Here is a 16,264-nt window from a genome sequence, read left to right as displayed (position 1 = left end):
CATGGACATTACAAAGTGAACATTGATTTCTGTACTACGAATATCAATCGCTTATCTAATCGCAATCACTATACTTGTCCAAAAAAAATTGCAATTAGATACATTTCCAAATTCATGCAGCATGTTTGGTTCACTGTTCAAAATATTCTTCCACTTTTGAAAAGGAAAAGCTTCTACCACAAAGTACTCGCACCATATATTTCTATATTTCCCTCCGTGTGATCGACCGTTGGCTCCCGACCAATATTTTTACATGTGTGCGCGGTGCATTAGAGGATGTTTTTACAGCGAAGACAGTTTAACCCTTTGTTTGCCCCACCACTGTATGCACTGCACCTAGAAAGACAATGTTTACCCCGTTGTATACAGTTTTCATACTGTAGAATGACTATTTGTGTGAGTATTCCTTTGTATGTTGCCCGCTATAACCACGTGAAGTTCAAAAGCAGACTAGTAACTATGACCTTATTGGTACTGCCATTAGCCTTCTCAAACAATGCACTCTCAGCCACAATAACAGCCTATTGTGTTTTCTACTAATATCCTTTTTCTTGTTTGCAGTTCCGTGGTTTTGACCCCTTTGCCTGGATACAAATGTAATTAATTTTTGGTCTATGTTACGTACCGTCATTTTTTGTGTAAAAATCCATTTTCAATTAATTTTGATTGCGCTGAATAAAGGCTTACAGCTAAAAAAAACAAACTATTGCATGTTAGTTTGATTAGTATGTTTATTGTCTATTGCACCTTAGCCTATAATTGGATATTTGTTTTGCAAAGAAACCATGAACCCAAATCATTAAAATAAAGACTGATGAATCTATACATAATAAAAGAGATAGTGGGTCATTATTACAAAAAAATAATGGTAATATTAAGTGACAAAAATGATTTAAAAACCTCAATGAACCTCTGCATTTCTTTAGAGAAAGCCCAAAGGCACCCCTATCCCGCAGTAGCCTTCTCCATTACCCAAAGCCTGTTGTCCTCATCAGCCCCATGTTTTATGTGCAGTTACGTCAGCCCTCTCCATTTAGAATCAGATGCACCTCTATTGCCCCTGTTCCTTTCCCCTCCCCCTGCTTTGTCTCCTCAGCCACATGTGAGCAGCCACCACAACCAGCATTAGATAGACCTTGAACTTGTCTAGCTCCTCCCTCCCCCCTTTTTTGCAAAACCAATATACTGGTCCCTTGTAGCCGTGAACGCACCAACCCCCAACACTGAGCTCCCAGCTGCCTTTGCATGCTGAATTTCCCTTGGCAACTGTCTGGTGTGGCGGCGCCTGCCTAGCAACTCGCAACTTCCTCCTGGCTGATGGGCGGCAGTAGTTGTAGTTATTATGGTAGTCTACATTGATCACAGACAAAGACCCTCCCCCCAATAGGACTATAACCAGTGTTGTTTTGACGGATGTTCAATGAACCAGCTCATGCAGCTACACACAAGCCCCATATTTGACCTCATATTTTGCATATTTCAATATATATATATATATATGTATATATTATTATCAATTCAAACCTTCAGCATCCTCCCCTTTTTGTCCGTCGTATTTGGCTAGCATCAATATTTCCTTCAGTAGTGGGGGTGTGAAATGATGGTGCGGCTTATTGTGAACAGCATGTGGCTTCAGAGAAAGCACAATGAAAAATGGGACCTCTAGTAACACACTGTTGGATCAATGAGCAACTGAATGGGACGTAGTGATCCATAGAGACGAATAGGTTTGGCGCCACCTAGCGGGCAACAATCACAGTCCTGCGTTTGTTCAGAGATGTCCAAACCTATGGCTTCGGGATCAAATGCAGGCACCATGTTGGCCCTCTGGTTTCACGCTGAATTGACCCTAGCTGTCAAAAGTAATGTTTTTTACGGAACCTTTAAAAGCCTTTCACCAACATAACCTCAATGACAAACATTTTGGTGAGAGACAGACCTGGTATTAAGCTTCCAAACCTGAATAAAGATGAGGAAATAGTCGAAAGACAATGGACAAAACCTTCACCAGTTTCCCTGCGCTGACCCCCGCTTTGTTTTTCTTTTGCAGTCAATAAATAAATAAATACATGTTTGGACACCCCTGTAGTAAGTAGATCTGTCATCCTATGGCTGCATTAAATGTGGTCAAAGTAAAGGCGGATATATGACAGTAGTGCCATTTAAAAAGAGGCTAAACATAACTCAACCATTTTTACATTGTCGCCGTGACAACTGCTAAAGTCAGTGGTGTGTAGGCTTAATTTTATGATCGGCACATTCTCAGTTTTTCATTGATGCTGTATCTTGCATGACACATATTGCTCTTTACAGTTCTTTAAAATGATAATATCAGTTTGAACTAAGCTATAAAGGCAAAGTGACTTTTGTTTTAGAGCCATGTAAAACACATTAAAATGGTGTGTGTGTGCTTAATGTTCTGGCTTTTTCATTTTAGTGTCTCTCCTCCTCACTTCTTCCCCTTAGCACTTTCCAGGTGTTAATAATGGATTCAGGGGCCGCATCCTGAGCTCCAAAACTGTCCTCAGTCCCAGAAGCAGCTGCATAAGGCCTAAAAATAGCTCTCCCCTTTAGTGACGTACAGATGACTCATACAGACTTCTTCAATTCACCTCCACCAGCCCAGTCTGCGCCGCCGACCCATTCAGCAGGGACATCTCATGTTTTATGCATCCCTAGTTTTAGAAATCAAGTTTATGAATGGCTTCTTTATTGTCAAGAAATTCTCTGTTCATTAATGGCATGTGACGATTGTATTATCTTTAATTTTGCCAATGACAAGAACAATAATGGTCAACAATAACAAAATGGAGAAACAAACAGTATCGCAGTCAGATTTAATGAACAATCTCAATAAAAAAGAGTGAAAATGACCACACAACATAAGAATTACAAATTACCTGAATTTGGCAAGTTCCCTCTGTATGGCAAAAATGTAAACATTTGTTGGATCTTGTTGGATTAAGTATCCTGAACGTGGAGCATTTGTCCACTAATCCAAAGTTCTGGCCAGTGTGTGCTGTTGTTGTGTTCTCGGGCAAGACACGTCACCGTCAGTGTCTGTGTGCACTGGTGGTATGAATCAAAGTGTCTGTGAGAGTGAAACATCACTAGTAAGTCACAAGTAAACAAATAGTATTAACACATTTTATGAATGAGAGTGAGTAAATATCATAGATGGCTCACAATGTATAACCTTCTGGACACAATGAGCTGGATTTATCCAAGATAGGACCAACAAATTTGAGTCTGGGGTTTTGTTACCTTATTTGTTCAATCAGAAGTGTGCTGTTCTAGACGAAGATTCTTGAGTCATCGTCTGTACTTTCATTTCTCGTCTAAGAGGCTTCGTCAGTGACACTAAACAATTCTGACCTAGTCCCACCCCTCTTTATTTAAAGGCCTGCCGAACCGCAGAGTACAGATGATGACTCAAGAACCTTCGTCTAGGATGGACAACTCCTCTGAGCGCTTACACAGATAAAAGTGTACAGTGTTGATTACCAAAAATAAAATGTCTCTAGATATTTTAACCTTTCAGAAGTTCATTTAATGTCGAGAGCTGACTGATGTCATGTTGTCCATTTGAAGTACAGTATATGGCTTTTTAAGTGCTGTGAACTTAAGCCTTTAGGCTCCAGGTCTAACCCTCTCATACTTCCTGGTTTTAGGAGGTCTTTGTGAGCAGCTGTTGGGAGAGGAGCCTCTTGAGCTGGGCCACTTCCTGGGACAGACAGCTGATCTGAGATTGCAGCCCAATCTCTTCTGTGGGGCCTCTCGTGCTGTGCTCAGGGAATGTGTAGTATTGACAACTCTGGCCCCACACACTCCGTTCCTCTGCCCTGTCCCATTCAGGCCTCCTGTGGACATTGGGTCCCACTGTGGCGACAGGTGGGCTTTTGGGTTTGCTCTCAGAGGAAGGGGAGTGCTCTGCTCCGTCGCTGTTGGGACATTTGAATCTGAGCTTGTGTGGCAGGCTCTTCATGCTGTCAGATGACTCTGGTCCCAGTGAGTAAATTTGGGGCTCCTCCACCTGCGCCCTGGCCCTGTGGTCGGTGGGCATGTCATTGAAAAACACAGGGCTGTTCATGTTGGAGGTGTTGGACTCCTTTGACAAACACTGGTCTGATAAGTCTCCCCTCGTCCCATTGCTGGGTTGTAGAGGGATATTGTAAACTGGCTGGGTGTTAGGTGGTGCACTGTGAGTTTTGTACTGGTTTGGGCTGAGAGTAGTAGAGAGCGGCATGATGTTCACCTCCGACGGGTCTTTGACGAGGCCAAAGCGGAACTTTAAAGCCAGCAGCTCTGCCCTGAGACAAGCATTTTCCTCCAGCAGTCCCAGGACCCGCCTCTCCAGCACCATGTCATTTGCTCTGCGCTTCTCTCTGGATCTCTTGGCCGCCTCGTTGTTCTTCCTCCGCTTGTCCCAGTACCCATCATCTTTCTTCTCCTCCGGGGTGAACTCTCTTTTGCGCCGAACATTACTGGTGCCGTCTTCATCACAGCTGCTCCCTGCTCTGGCCTCGGCCTCAGTCCGATTCTGAGCCACAGTCCGGGCCAGCAGTCTCCGGGCCAAGTGCCTGGAGGAGCTGACAACCTCCAGGGCCTCTTCCCTCTGCTGTGCGGGCTCTTGTGCGGGCTCTTGCCCCATTACAGACAGTGAAGAGGGTCCTGGGTGGCTCCTCAGAAGGCATCCCTCAGACATGGCCGGCAGATTCAGTCAGAAAGTGGTGTAAGAGCTCCACCTGCTGGGGAAATAGAAAACAACAAAAACCTGGATAAAAAATATAATGTATAATACGAGATTATATGTGTCTGTAGGTTAATAGTCTTAAAAGTGTTAACATTTCTCCGAATAAAACCGATTTTTATTTCATTTCTGCCATATAGGCCATACAATAATTCTTGCATGCATGTGGATGCAAACTTATTCATTACTCTACCATGCGCCTTGTTCAGGCTAATTCTTCGAACAATATTCAATAAATAAAGCATTATGCCTAATTTAGCCTATATACAGGCGCACATGACGTAACGTGTGTGCGCTAAAAACAACAACAAACAAACAAACAAAGGTTTAACCACCACTTTCTTTCGGTTATTTCTACTTTTTTTTTTTTATAGCTGTCACACAAACACCCCGAGTCTCCAACAAAAGCCTTTGCTACTCAACATAAACCTGTGCAAGTAAACATGAGCTAAGTCATGAATAAAAACGTGCACTTACAGCTGAAGATCTGAGGTCCTAAACTGTGATCGTGGCAGACAGAGCGGTAGTATCGCGTCTCTCTGTCGCGGTTGACGTCCTGTGGATGTTTGAGCGCGCGCCTCCCGCTGAGTGTCCTCCCCGTGCGGAGGTTCAGTCCGGGTCGGATCCTCACCCGGCCTGACCCCCTCCCGTCCGGCCGCTCCACCCCTCCGACTAGCGGGGCGGGCGCTGCTGGTGCTGTTGCGTGAAACCGCAGAAGAAAACACGAGGCTGCTATTGGCCATGGATGTATAGGCCTGTAATCATGTCATTATGGTATTTGATGTGCATTTGACGACTTCCTTAAAACCTTGACGAAATTGCTTCTCACAGATTCAAGCAATAGATCAACTTCACAATAATAATCAAATAGCCTAATTCTTCAGGTGGCACTCAGGGCCATCTGCAATTTTAGACTGACTTCTGTTTTAAGTTATGTTTACAAAATCAAGACAATAGGAGACATTCTTGTGTAGTGTTGTTTCTACCAGGGTGCACAACAAAGCCCTTTTGTAATTTGACCTGCTTAAGCAGACTAATAAAGACTAAGAAATACAACATAAGATCCCTCTTTAAACCTCTAGAGCCTACTGTAAACATGGCTATATTTTTACGTTTATAAAACTGTCTCAAGACGATTTGTTTTATTCTGTTAGACCGCAACACCAAAGAGTCCCGGGAAATAATAAAAACTAAACAAAACTTAAATTCATCAATAGCCTATGTGCATGTACAAGTGCCTAAAGCAGAAAATGGTCTGATCCTTTGTGTTTTTAAAGTCAGTGCACTTAGTCCGCTTCCCGTCTCTCAGTCAAATAAGGATAGAGTTTGCACATAGTGGCAACACCCATATGAAAAGCGTGCACTGTTACGTAACCAGAAACACTCAGGGCATGTAAGGACTGACTAACCGCTCCACTGCAGTTCAGCCGGGGTGAACTCAAAATAAAAGAGGACATTGTTTTCTTTGAGCAATCTGCAGGAGACGACACTTCCTCCTCGCTTGCTCCTCTCTCGTCTCGGTGCAGCTGTGGACATTTGGGTGTCTCTTCTAAAGAAGACACATTTGGATGTCTTCTTTATGAAGATGCAGGGACGCTGGCCCTGGGCTGCTGTGTTTCAAGTTACAACACGGCTTAGCAATGGCAGAAGTAGTGTTTGTGAGCCGTGATGCAACTCTCAGAAATCTGTAGGAACGGATTTAGAGTCATCTAGGAATTGTTCCCCTAAAAGCAAACAGTAGCCTGACTTATTGACGTGGGCTTTTGTGGAGTTGGTTGTTTTTGAAGCTAAGATGCAGCTTTTTTAAATGCTATAGAGCAGTGTTGGATAAGATGAAGCTGATTGGATCTCCACACTTACCATTACTTGTGGTTTATCTCTTTGCTCTTAGTGCTCCTGCCTCACAGCAACAAAGTTTTCTAACTGTGTGGTCCTTTGTGAGGAATTTGCAAGTTTCTGGATGGGTTTCTTCCAGGTGCTCCAGTTTCCCCCATTAAACCAAAACATGCACATGAACATATTCCTGACCATGATCTGGAGATGGAGATCTCCTCACAGGTTGCCTCAGCCTCAGCGGCATCAGAGGATAGATCATCAGAGGATAAAGTTTAGCATTCTGGTCACTTACAGCAAGTAATTTGTATTCCCGTCGAGTTTGAACATGTAGCAATACTCAGGCTTGGTATTGCCTGGTTACTTTTTTTTAATCCATGAATAGAAATAACCAAAAACTTAAAACAAAATCCATAGAATACAAATTGCCCCTCCTGACGCAATCTTCTCAGTTATTTTAGCATAAACATGAACATTCATGACCAATGTTTAGTTGTAAGGTGCCAACGCAGATATGCCACAGAACTGGAGTTGAATACCATTAAACAATGTGGGTCATCGGACTGGTTTTAAACTGCTTACATATACTAGTTAAGTAACAAGAAACCTTTTGTGTATTTAATCCGTTATTGTCTTGTGAAAAACGTTGTGTAATCTTTTCATGCTTGCGCAATCACAAGGTCTTTTAATTCTTTATACAGCACATTGACCTTTCCATTTTAGTGCTCCTCATTTCCAAGAACAGAATGGGGATTATGAAGCCAATTATATGTATTTCCCTTTCATTGAACCTGATAAAAAAATTGCCTTTTTTTATTTGACACAAAGAATGACAGAGCATATGCATTTCCAGTGACATAACGGATAGTTCTAGTGGCCATTTTGAATACCGAAGTAGCATTATGCAGTACTACAACATGTAACAATATCTCTATTCAGGGTGAAAATAATAGACAACTGATTGATGGTGGCATTTTTATGTACTCGTAATCATTGATCAAGAAGATAACAGTTAAAACACGGCCCCAGAGACGCACGTTTATGTGACGAAACCAGCAAATGTGGCACAGACGTAACAGCAACAGTAGGATTTACTAAAGATCTGCTTCTCTCCTCAGACTAAATTAACCCATCAAAGAAGACAAAGAAAATCCTTCTGTGTGATTTTTACAGTTTGTCATGTCAACAGAGTCTCAGTCTGACTCAGTGTTTAAGCTGCTCAAGACGCATGCTAACGGTTAGCAACTGTCGACCAACTGTCAATGGCTTCAACACGATAATCATACATGTGTGGCTCACACCAATGAACATTGAGGAAATACTACAGTAACAGCTCAGACCTCTGTCACATGTTGTGTCCAAGGTTAGATGTTTGGAGTGTGGTTCAGGGTCGGAGCTGAGCTGTTGAAGCTAAATGCAAACCGGTAGCATGCTAACGTCTTTAACACTTAAACACTCACGGGTTTCTTCACATAAACGTGCATCTCTGGGGCCGTGTTTTACTGTTATCTTCTTGAGCAATGATTACGAGTACATAAAAATGCCACTGTCAATCAGTTGTCTTGCTCTTATATCCTGAGTAAAGATATTGTTACATGTTGTAGTACTGCATAATTCTACTTTGATATTAAAAATGGCCGCCATAACAACAAAAGTCACATGACTGAAAGACATGTATAGATACATTCATCACATTAATTAGACTCAAACCAATCTAGATATGATGCTTTTTTGGGACATTTCACCTTAAGGCCAGAACCTAAAATAAAGTATGTCTATATGAATGGAAAACATAAGAAATGTCTGTGCATTCATAGTTCAAAACCCTATTGTTTCCAGTGAAGGACAAAAGCAGGTAAATGACCCTATAACAATAGCTGCGCTGCTAGCCTTGGTTGACTGTGTGTGTGTAGTTTGTAAGGTTCAAATCGGGAAACTCCTCACTTCCTCCTCTGTCCCTCTGTGCACTGTGTGTCTGGTGCTGCTGGAGCGGCCCATCATTCCCATGTGAGGTTGTGTAACAAAGCAAACAGCACCGTCAGTATCTATTAACAATCTGTATTTAACATTTACTTAAGTTGATAAGTTAAAATGTTACTATTTACCGGTGTGTAAACGCTGTTACATGAAGTTCACACGACTGCTAGCTTGTACAGTAATAACATGTACATTAATGCGCCGTTATGTACTTTTTAAATATATAGATGCCCTCCCTTGATCCTTCTTTATAATGTGTCCAGACTTGAAACCAGCACAAAGATATAGCATGTACCCTGATGAAGGTTCGAAGGAGTGTTTTTAATTCAAATAAGCCATGTGAAAATGAAGGCTTTTTAATTTTAAATCATTGGAGTGCCCTGGCGTTATTTCATACTTCAATTAGCAGCACAAAGATATAGTTTGTAATCTGTTATAGGTGGTTTGCTTCAACTTAACAAGCTTTAGTACTATATTTCAGCTGCTACTCAAGTTTCTACTGTAAGAAAGAAATGAGTACACGCAGCTGAGATTGGACAACTCTGTTCTCCAAAAATGCAAGACTTTTTTTTTTTTTGTCAATTCCTTTAAAATATCTTGGTCACAGGGGCCACGTCTTTGTTAGGCTTGTATGATGTAACACTTGGACTTGTAGGGGCTAAATTTGAACTGCTGCTACTATTCTATGACTACTACTATTATCACTGCCATTGCTATCTTCATCATCATCGTCGTCGTCACTACTACCATTTTTAAAAAGTCTGCTCTTTTGTGCAGGCCATATTTTAGCAAAGATGTGAATATGCATTTGTCAAGAAATCATGACAATCAAGCAAATCATTAGTATCTATCTACCGCTCACTTTCTGCGCTGTGAAAAAGCACCATTGCTTCACTAAAAGCCTGAGCCACAAGTCAATAGCAGCTGTGCCCTTGAGAGATGAGATAAAGAGCATTGTATCTGTTGTCCTGGAGTAACACTGTTTAATAAGGCAAATCCATTAATAGATAGTGTTTATAGGACTGTTCAAATATTAAACTACAATATACGACAGGGTGAGAGTTGTGTGCTTATGCAGTGCCACTTAGGGTCACTCTATATTTCTCTTAAGGCTTAAAATGCACCGGGTACATAGTAGGTGGTTTACCACTGAACTAATCTGTAATGCTGCATGATTTAGGAAAAGTGATATATAATTTTCCCCTCCTGGAACCGCCACCTTAACGTGGTGGAGGGGTTTGAGCACCCGAATGATCCTGGGAGCTCTGTTGTCGGGGGCGTCGTGCCCCTGGTAGGGTCTCCCATGGCAAACAGGTCCTAGGTGACGGGTCAGACAAGGTAAGAACATATCTCAGTATGGAAAAACAGTGGCCTATTCCTTTAAGAAATGTAAAATTGCAATAAGGACAAAATGATTGGAATGAAGCTTCATTTAATCTTCCACTGTGACGTTCATAGAGAACAATAATGTCCACAAAGATTCAACTCTGATGTGCAGGCTGTCCTTGTACAATAGGCATGAGTCATCTCAGCACTCTATAGTTAGTCCGTAGGGTTTGGTTATTATTATACAAGTTATTACAGGGTCATAAGAAAAACAGTTTGTACAAATTAATTTAAAACGTCTTAAAGAGTGCAATGAAACTGAAGCACACAAGGTTTATTGTCAATGAGTAACTACCTCCTGTCTATGACTTTCTGACTGTTTGTACTTTGCGACTCTTCCGGGCATATGGCCTTTATATGTTAGAACAAATATGCAAGGACTTGGTATTCCATGTGGTGTGTGGTGTTGTTGATTACTAATCATTACTGTATGCTTATTGTTTGTGGTGACAGTGGTTTAAATGTTATTGTTGTGGTAGCGCTTATTTATTTAATTTTATGCTTCATCCTGGCTCTGACCACTTCATACTATCATTGTCGTAGGGCAAGACACTTCCCCCATCTTCATTGTGAGAAGTATGAATGAGATTGGCAGCCATTTTTCCGCCGGCACACTTCAGAGGCAGCTGTGGGTCAAACTGTCTTTTGCCACCGCTGAACACTAAACTAATGTTAAATACAGATAAAAGCTATTATGTGCTTGGTGTCATCTCATGTATAGAATAATTGCATAAACTTTATAATGTCAGCATAAAGTAGGGCCAATGTAGTGAACAGGGCTGCTACAATATGATATGGCCATTATTTCAAAGTCAATTCTTACATACATCCACGTGGCATGAGATGACCCTGTGGTGCATTGCAGAGACAAATAATGCACAATCAGTGCAGTTCACTGCAGCATAATTGCTCTGCTGTACAAAACCTGTATAACGAGTTACAATGGAAACTTCCATAGGCCAGAATACATTCCTCCTCTGACCTAGTTGTTAATGATGTTTCATATTCAGAGCACATACTGTACTTTTGTATTATAGTTTTAATAGTGCTGTTAAAAGACCTCATTGTCAGGATTAATTGGAAAGTGTCCAGTTGACTGACGGACTTCCCTTTGCGAGGTGTAGTGATGAAAGACTGCCCTCTGTTGGTCAAAGCCTCACACACAGCTCTTAGTAAGTCATTTGTGACTCTGGTGGTGGTCAGGAGTGATTAGGTTCACGGAAATGGACTGTAAAAATATAATATAATTATAAGTAGAGAAAATCTACAGCTCTTAGATTTTTATTTAAAATAATATTACAAAAACACACTGTTAAACTATAAAACCTTGTAAGTTAAAATAATATCCTATTTGTGTTATAAAACATCTTAATAAATATGCTACTTGTTAAACCTGAGAAAAATGTAGTAACCTAAGAAGACAACACAAGTCATTTAAATAATACCTACCACACTGATATTAGTGACCTCTAAAGGCAATAAGTAAAGTTAGATAACAGGTTTGAGTTTGTTAGTGTTTCAATGCCCAGTGTTTACAGTGTCTGTGTTTGGTCCCAGTAGCCAGTATTTAAATATGTGAAAACACATTGGCACATTTTTAAATCCTGGCTAGTTCTTGAATAAGTGAATTTTCTGTGACATTTTCCTGTCTCATGTTCCAATACTAGTAAATCTCTGGCATTGTTCATCTAATTAGTATGACCTGTCCTCACGCATGCCTCTTCATGTGGAGAGCCAGGTGGTCCGAGCGGGAGAAGGCCCTCTGACACAGCAAACACTCGTATGGCTTTTGTCCTGTGTGTTTGCGATAGTGACGGGTCAGTTCGTCCGAACGTGCAAACTTCCAGCTGCAGCCCTCCCAGGAGCAATGGTAAGGCTTCTCACCTGATCAGACACACACGTCTTTATTACTGTACTGATGTGTAAACCTTGATTTATGCCTTAGGGCCTTACCTGTGTGAGTGCGAAGGTGCGCTTTCAAGTGGGAGCTCTTGGTGTAGGTCTTGGTGCAGCCAGGGTACTCACAGCTGTGGATCGCAGGTCTCTTTTTGCCCAGGGTTCTGCGCCCACGTTTGCCCTCCAAAGCCCCCGGAGGGAGAGCAGAGCTCAGGACCAGCCCGGGCTGGTGCAAGTGTACTGCAGGTGGACTGTAGTCACAGAAAACACCAGCGTTGGGGCCGAAGTGAGGGATGTAGTTGTAGTGTCTGGGGTCATGGGGCACCGTCTGAGGAGGGATGAACCTGTGGTCAGTGTAGGCCACCACAGAGGGCTGCGGAGAAGGGTAATATGGACTGAATTCCCAGGACTGGACCTTAGAGGGACCTCCTCTAAGCCTGCCTAGGTTATTTCCTTGTGGATAACCAAACTGATCCATGTTCAGGACAGGGAGTGACCGAGTGGGCTGAGGGTCAGTGTACACAGGACGATACAACTCAGGCAGGACAGCTGAGTTCTCAGCTGTGGACATAAGTTCAGCCACAAGGCTGCCACCTTGCTGGTCCTTATAGGGACATGTCTCTGTGAACGTCTTGTTAATGTCCATCTCTGGAAGCTGCTTTTCAGTATGTGTGCTGAGACAGGCCTGAGGTGAGGGACTCAGGTCCCATTCAGACAGTAACAAATCTATGTCCCAGGACGCCTGGCTGCTGCTGTCTAGTTCCTCTGGGGTGAGTTGTTGAAGCTGTAGCTGCTCAGAGTCTGGGGGTAACGTCCTGATGCCGAGAGGGTCCATGGGGAGAGGGCTCACCTCCGATTCCCAAACCTATAGATTAAAGAATAAACCCCATATTCTTACTACCATGTATAATGCTACTTGTTGAAATTGAAAATATTACAACTAAGTCTTTCATTTAAATATTTTAGTGAAAAAGATCAACATTAAAATTACCTAAAACCATAAATATAACCAAACATGTTCCCCATGGACATTGTGTTGAATATAAACAATGTTACTTACTTGCATATTGTCGCTGGAGGTCACAAAGTTTGAGAAGGAGCTGAAGGAGGGGAGTACAGCTTGTGTAACAGCCATCAAGCACCTCAAATTGTACAGACTTATATGTCAAGCTTTTGAACTTTGAAATTGTTTGAAAATTACCTCCAAATTAACAAAAACTTGTCATCAATCCCTCTCCCACAGTTACAGTCGGGTCCTGAGACTGCACCAACAGTTTCTCACAGCTCCATTGCTCCACTGATATCTCACCTCTGTCTTGTCTATCTCTGTCAGCTGTAACTTCAACGTCAAATCTCACTTTTTCATATTGGTGTTGACCGTTAGGAGGTGGAGCGTAAACTACTACGTTGCTTCATTCACTCATTAGAGTCATTAAAGGGTAAACCAACTTCCTCCTCTGTGGTTTTCTGAAGAACTCATGCTAAACAACAAATAACTTTTTTTGCAGGAATTTTAACACAGTTATAATAGTCATTTGATAACTTAGCATATGTTTTGAATTAACATACCTATTCTTAACTACATAATGGTCTAAAAATCCCCCGGGTCAGTTTGCATTGGCCAAAATAACTGTCACTAACTGAGGAGCCAAACACAGTGCCACACACATTAGTCACACTATATTTACTTTTTCATATTTCATTTGGTAATATTTTAGATGGTAGCCTATATCGTTTTATAGAAAATGTGTGCTGTGACTAAAAAAATTTTGAAAAACACTGACCTGAACCATGTTTCTAAATGGAGAATAACAAAAGAGGAAAGACCATTTTGAAAATTAAATTTGACAATCACTTTCAATTTAGTAAAGAATTCACTTTAGACTGACACTATGGATTAAATTGAAGACTCAGAAATGACAATGGAAAAAATCCATCCATCCATCCATTTTCTTCCGCTTTATCCGGGGCCGGGTCGAAGGGGCAGCAGTCTCAGCAGAGATGCCCAGACTTCCCGATCCACACACACCTCCTCCAGCTGTTCTGGGGGGATCCCGAGGCGACACCAGGCCAGCTCGGAGACATAGTCCCACCAGCGTGCCCTGGGCCTTCCACGAGGCCTTGTCCCACAATGGAAAAAATCTAACATTAAATCACCTTTAATGTGCTTGTGCCTGCTACAAAATAAAAAAAAGACTTAGTCAAATTGCAAATTTCTTCATGTCTACTGCCTGTCTTGTCTGTGGGTACGTGCAGTTTTGACTTCTAGGAAAGATCCTGCTGCAAGGTGATATTTGTTTATCTGGTTGTTGTAGCAGAAACAGGCTGCTTCGCCTGATAATGAACTTTAAGCCGCTGTGGGCTTCGATCAGGGTGCCCGGTGCTGATAAACACTCACCCCCACTCTGTGTGACGACAGAGACGACACTACGACAACAGGTCTCCAGTTCACAGAAGCAATGTATATTTCATGGTTAAGATTGTATGGAGGTACCATCAGAATAATGTATTTATATTTATTTATAGATCAAACAAATATAGGCTTATATTTTAAATTGTAAATTGTCTCCTATAACTTATAACTAATTTTACAATATTATATTTGGGATATTATGTTATTAGGTCGGCCTATTACCATTTAACTATAGGCCCACTAATTTGGTCTTCAAATTAGTTGAAGACCAAATTAGTGGCCCTGGCCCCAGCTAATCTCCCCATGTGTTGTAAATGCATTTTTTATTGAGAGTACCATTTTGTTTCTTCACAGATTATTTGTGGTGATATATAAAAAAAATAACAATTAAAAATTGACTGCGGAATTGCGGGAAGCGAATGCAGAAATTGCATAAACTGTTCAAATTGCATAAATTGCTTATTTTGCATAATCTATTTTGCTGGTAACTGGTAAAATGCATAAAATTTCATGTTGCATAAACTGTATAAACTGCATAAAGTGGTAAAATACATCCATCCATCCATCCATTTTCTTCCGCTTTATCCGGGGTCGGGTCGCGGGGGCAGCAGTCTCAGCAGAGATGCCCAAACTTCCCGATCCACACACACCTCCTCCAGCTGTTCTGGGGGGACCCCGAGGCGACACCAGGCCAGCTCGGAGACATAGTCCCACCAGCGTGCCCTGGGCCTTCCACGAGGCCTTGTCCCACTAGGACATGCCTGGAACACCTCCCGCGGGAGGCGACCAGGAGGCATCCGGAACAGATGCCCGAGCCACCTCAGCTGGCTCCTTTCGACGTGAAGGAGCAGCGACTCTACTCCGAGCCCCTCCCAGGTAACTGAGCTCCTCACCCGATCTCGGAGGGTGCGCCCAGCCACCCTGCGAAGGAAACTCATTTCGGCCGCTTGTATTCGCGATCTTGTCCTTTCGGTTATGACCCAAATCTCAAGACCATAGGTGAGGGTGGGAACGTAGATCGATCGGTAAATCGAGAGCTTTGCCCTCCGACTCAGCTCCCTCTTCACCACGACAGACCGATACAGCGACCGCATCACTGCTGACGCCGCACCGATCCGTCTGTCGATCTCACGCTCCAGCCGTCCCTCACTCGTGAACAAGACCCCGAGATACTTGAACTCCTCCACTTGAGGCAAGGACTCCCCACCGACCTGAAGAGGGGAAGCCACCTTTTTCCGGTGGAGAACCATGGCCTCGGATTTGGAGGTGCTGATCCTCATCCCGGCCGCTACACACTCGGCTGCAAACCGCCCCAGTGCGTGCTGAAGGTCCTGGTTCGTTGAAGCCATCAGAACAACATCATCCGCAAACAGCAGAGATGAGACTCTGAGGCTCCCAAACCGGACACCCTCCGGCCCCTGGCTGCGCCTAGAAATTCTGTCCATAAAAGTAATGAACAGAACCGGTGACAAAGGGCAGCCCTGGCGGAGACCAAAACGCACCGGGAACAGGTCTGACTTACTGCCGGCAATGCGAACCAAGCTCCTGCTGCGGTCATACAGGGAACGGACAGCCCTTAGCAGAGGGCCCCGGACCCCATACTCCCGGAGCACCCCCCACAGGGCACCACGAGGGACGCGGTCGAACGCTTTCTCCAGATCCACAAAACACATGTGGACTGGTTGGGCGAACTCCCACGAACCCTCGAGCACCCGATGAAGGGTATAGAGTTGGTCCAGTGTGCCACGACCAGGACGAAAACCGCATTGTTCCTCCTGGATCCGAGGTTCAACTATCGGCCGGATCCTCCTCTCCAGCACCCCGGAGTAGACCTTACCGGGGAGGCTAAGGAGGGTGATTCCTCTGTAATTGGAACACACCCTCCGATCCCCCTTTTTAAAGAGAGGGACCACCACCCCGGTCTGCCAATCCAGGGGCACTGTCCCCGACCGCCACACGATGTTGCAGAGACGTGTCAGCCAAGACAGTCCTACAACATCCAGAGACTT

At 43.1% G+C, this 16,264-nt stretch overlaps 3 protein-coding genes across 5 annotated transcripts in view; 1 reads left to right on the top strand and 2 right to left on the bottom strand.

Moving 5' to 3' along the window:
• Positions 1 to 16,264, top strand: part of cUnh22orf23 (chromosome Un C22orf23 homolog) — a 33,159-nt gene that overhangs the window by 12,564 nt on the left and 4,331 nt on the right. The window lies entirely within an intron of this gene.
• nfil3-3 (nuclear factor, interleukin 3 regulated, member 3) lies at positions 3,548 to 5,496 on the bottom strand. Of its 2 annotated transcripts, none has more exons than XM_079553764.1 (2): positions 5,228 to 5,496; positions 3,548 to 4,745 (listed from the first exon to the last, which is right to left on the bottom strand). In XM_079553764.1, exon 2 carries the CDS (start codon positions 4,703 to 4,705, stop codon positions 3,668 to 3,670), a length of 1,038 nt encoding a protein of 345 aa, XP_079409890.1. In that variant the 5' UTR covers positions 4,706 to 4,745; positions 5,228 to 5,496; the 3' UTR covers positions 3,548 to 3,667. The 2 variants fall into 2 exon arrangements, with proteins under 2 accessions (XP_079409890.1, XP_079409889.1); XM_079553763.1 differs by having other exon boundaries at positions 3,548 to 4,748; positions 5,228 to 5,494.
• Positions 11,304 to 13,243, bottom strand: klf1 (Kruppel like factor 1 (erythroid)). 2 transcript variants are annotated; one of them, XM_079553769.1, is made up of 3 exons: positions 12,903 to 13,242; positions 11,900 to 12,707; positions 11,304 to 11,830 (listed from the first exon to the last, which is right to left on the bottom strand). In XM_079553769.1, the coding sequence occupies exons 1-3, from the start codon at positions 12,975 to 12,977 to the stop codon at positions 11,655 to 11,657; spliced, it is 1,059 nt and encodes a 352-aa protein (XP_079409895.1). In that variant the 5' UTR covers positions 12,978 to 13,242; the 3' UTR covers positions 11,304 to 11,654. The 2 variants fall into 2 exon arrangements, with proteins under 2 accessions (XP_079409895.1, XP_079409896.1); XM_079553770.1 differs by having other exon boundaries at positions 11,741 to 11,848; positions 12,903 to 13,243.

The sequence above is a fragment of the Gobius niger genome (genome assembly GCF_951799975.1).
Source record: "Gobius niger genome assembly, chromosome: 3".
Lineage (NCBI taxonomy): Eukaryota > Metazoa > Chordata > Actinopteri > Gobiiformes > Gobiidae > Gobius > Gobius niger.
The sequence above is the reverse complement of the archived record's forward strand: the minus strand, read 5'-3'. Positions and strand labels throughout refer to the sequence as shown.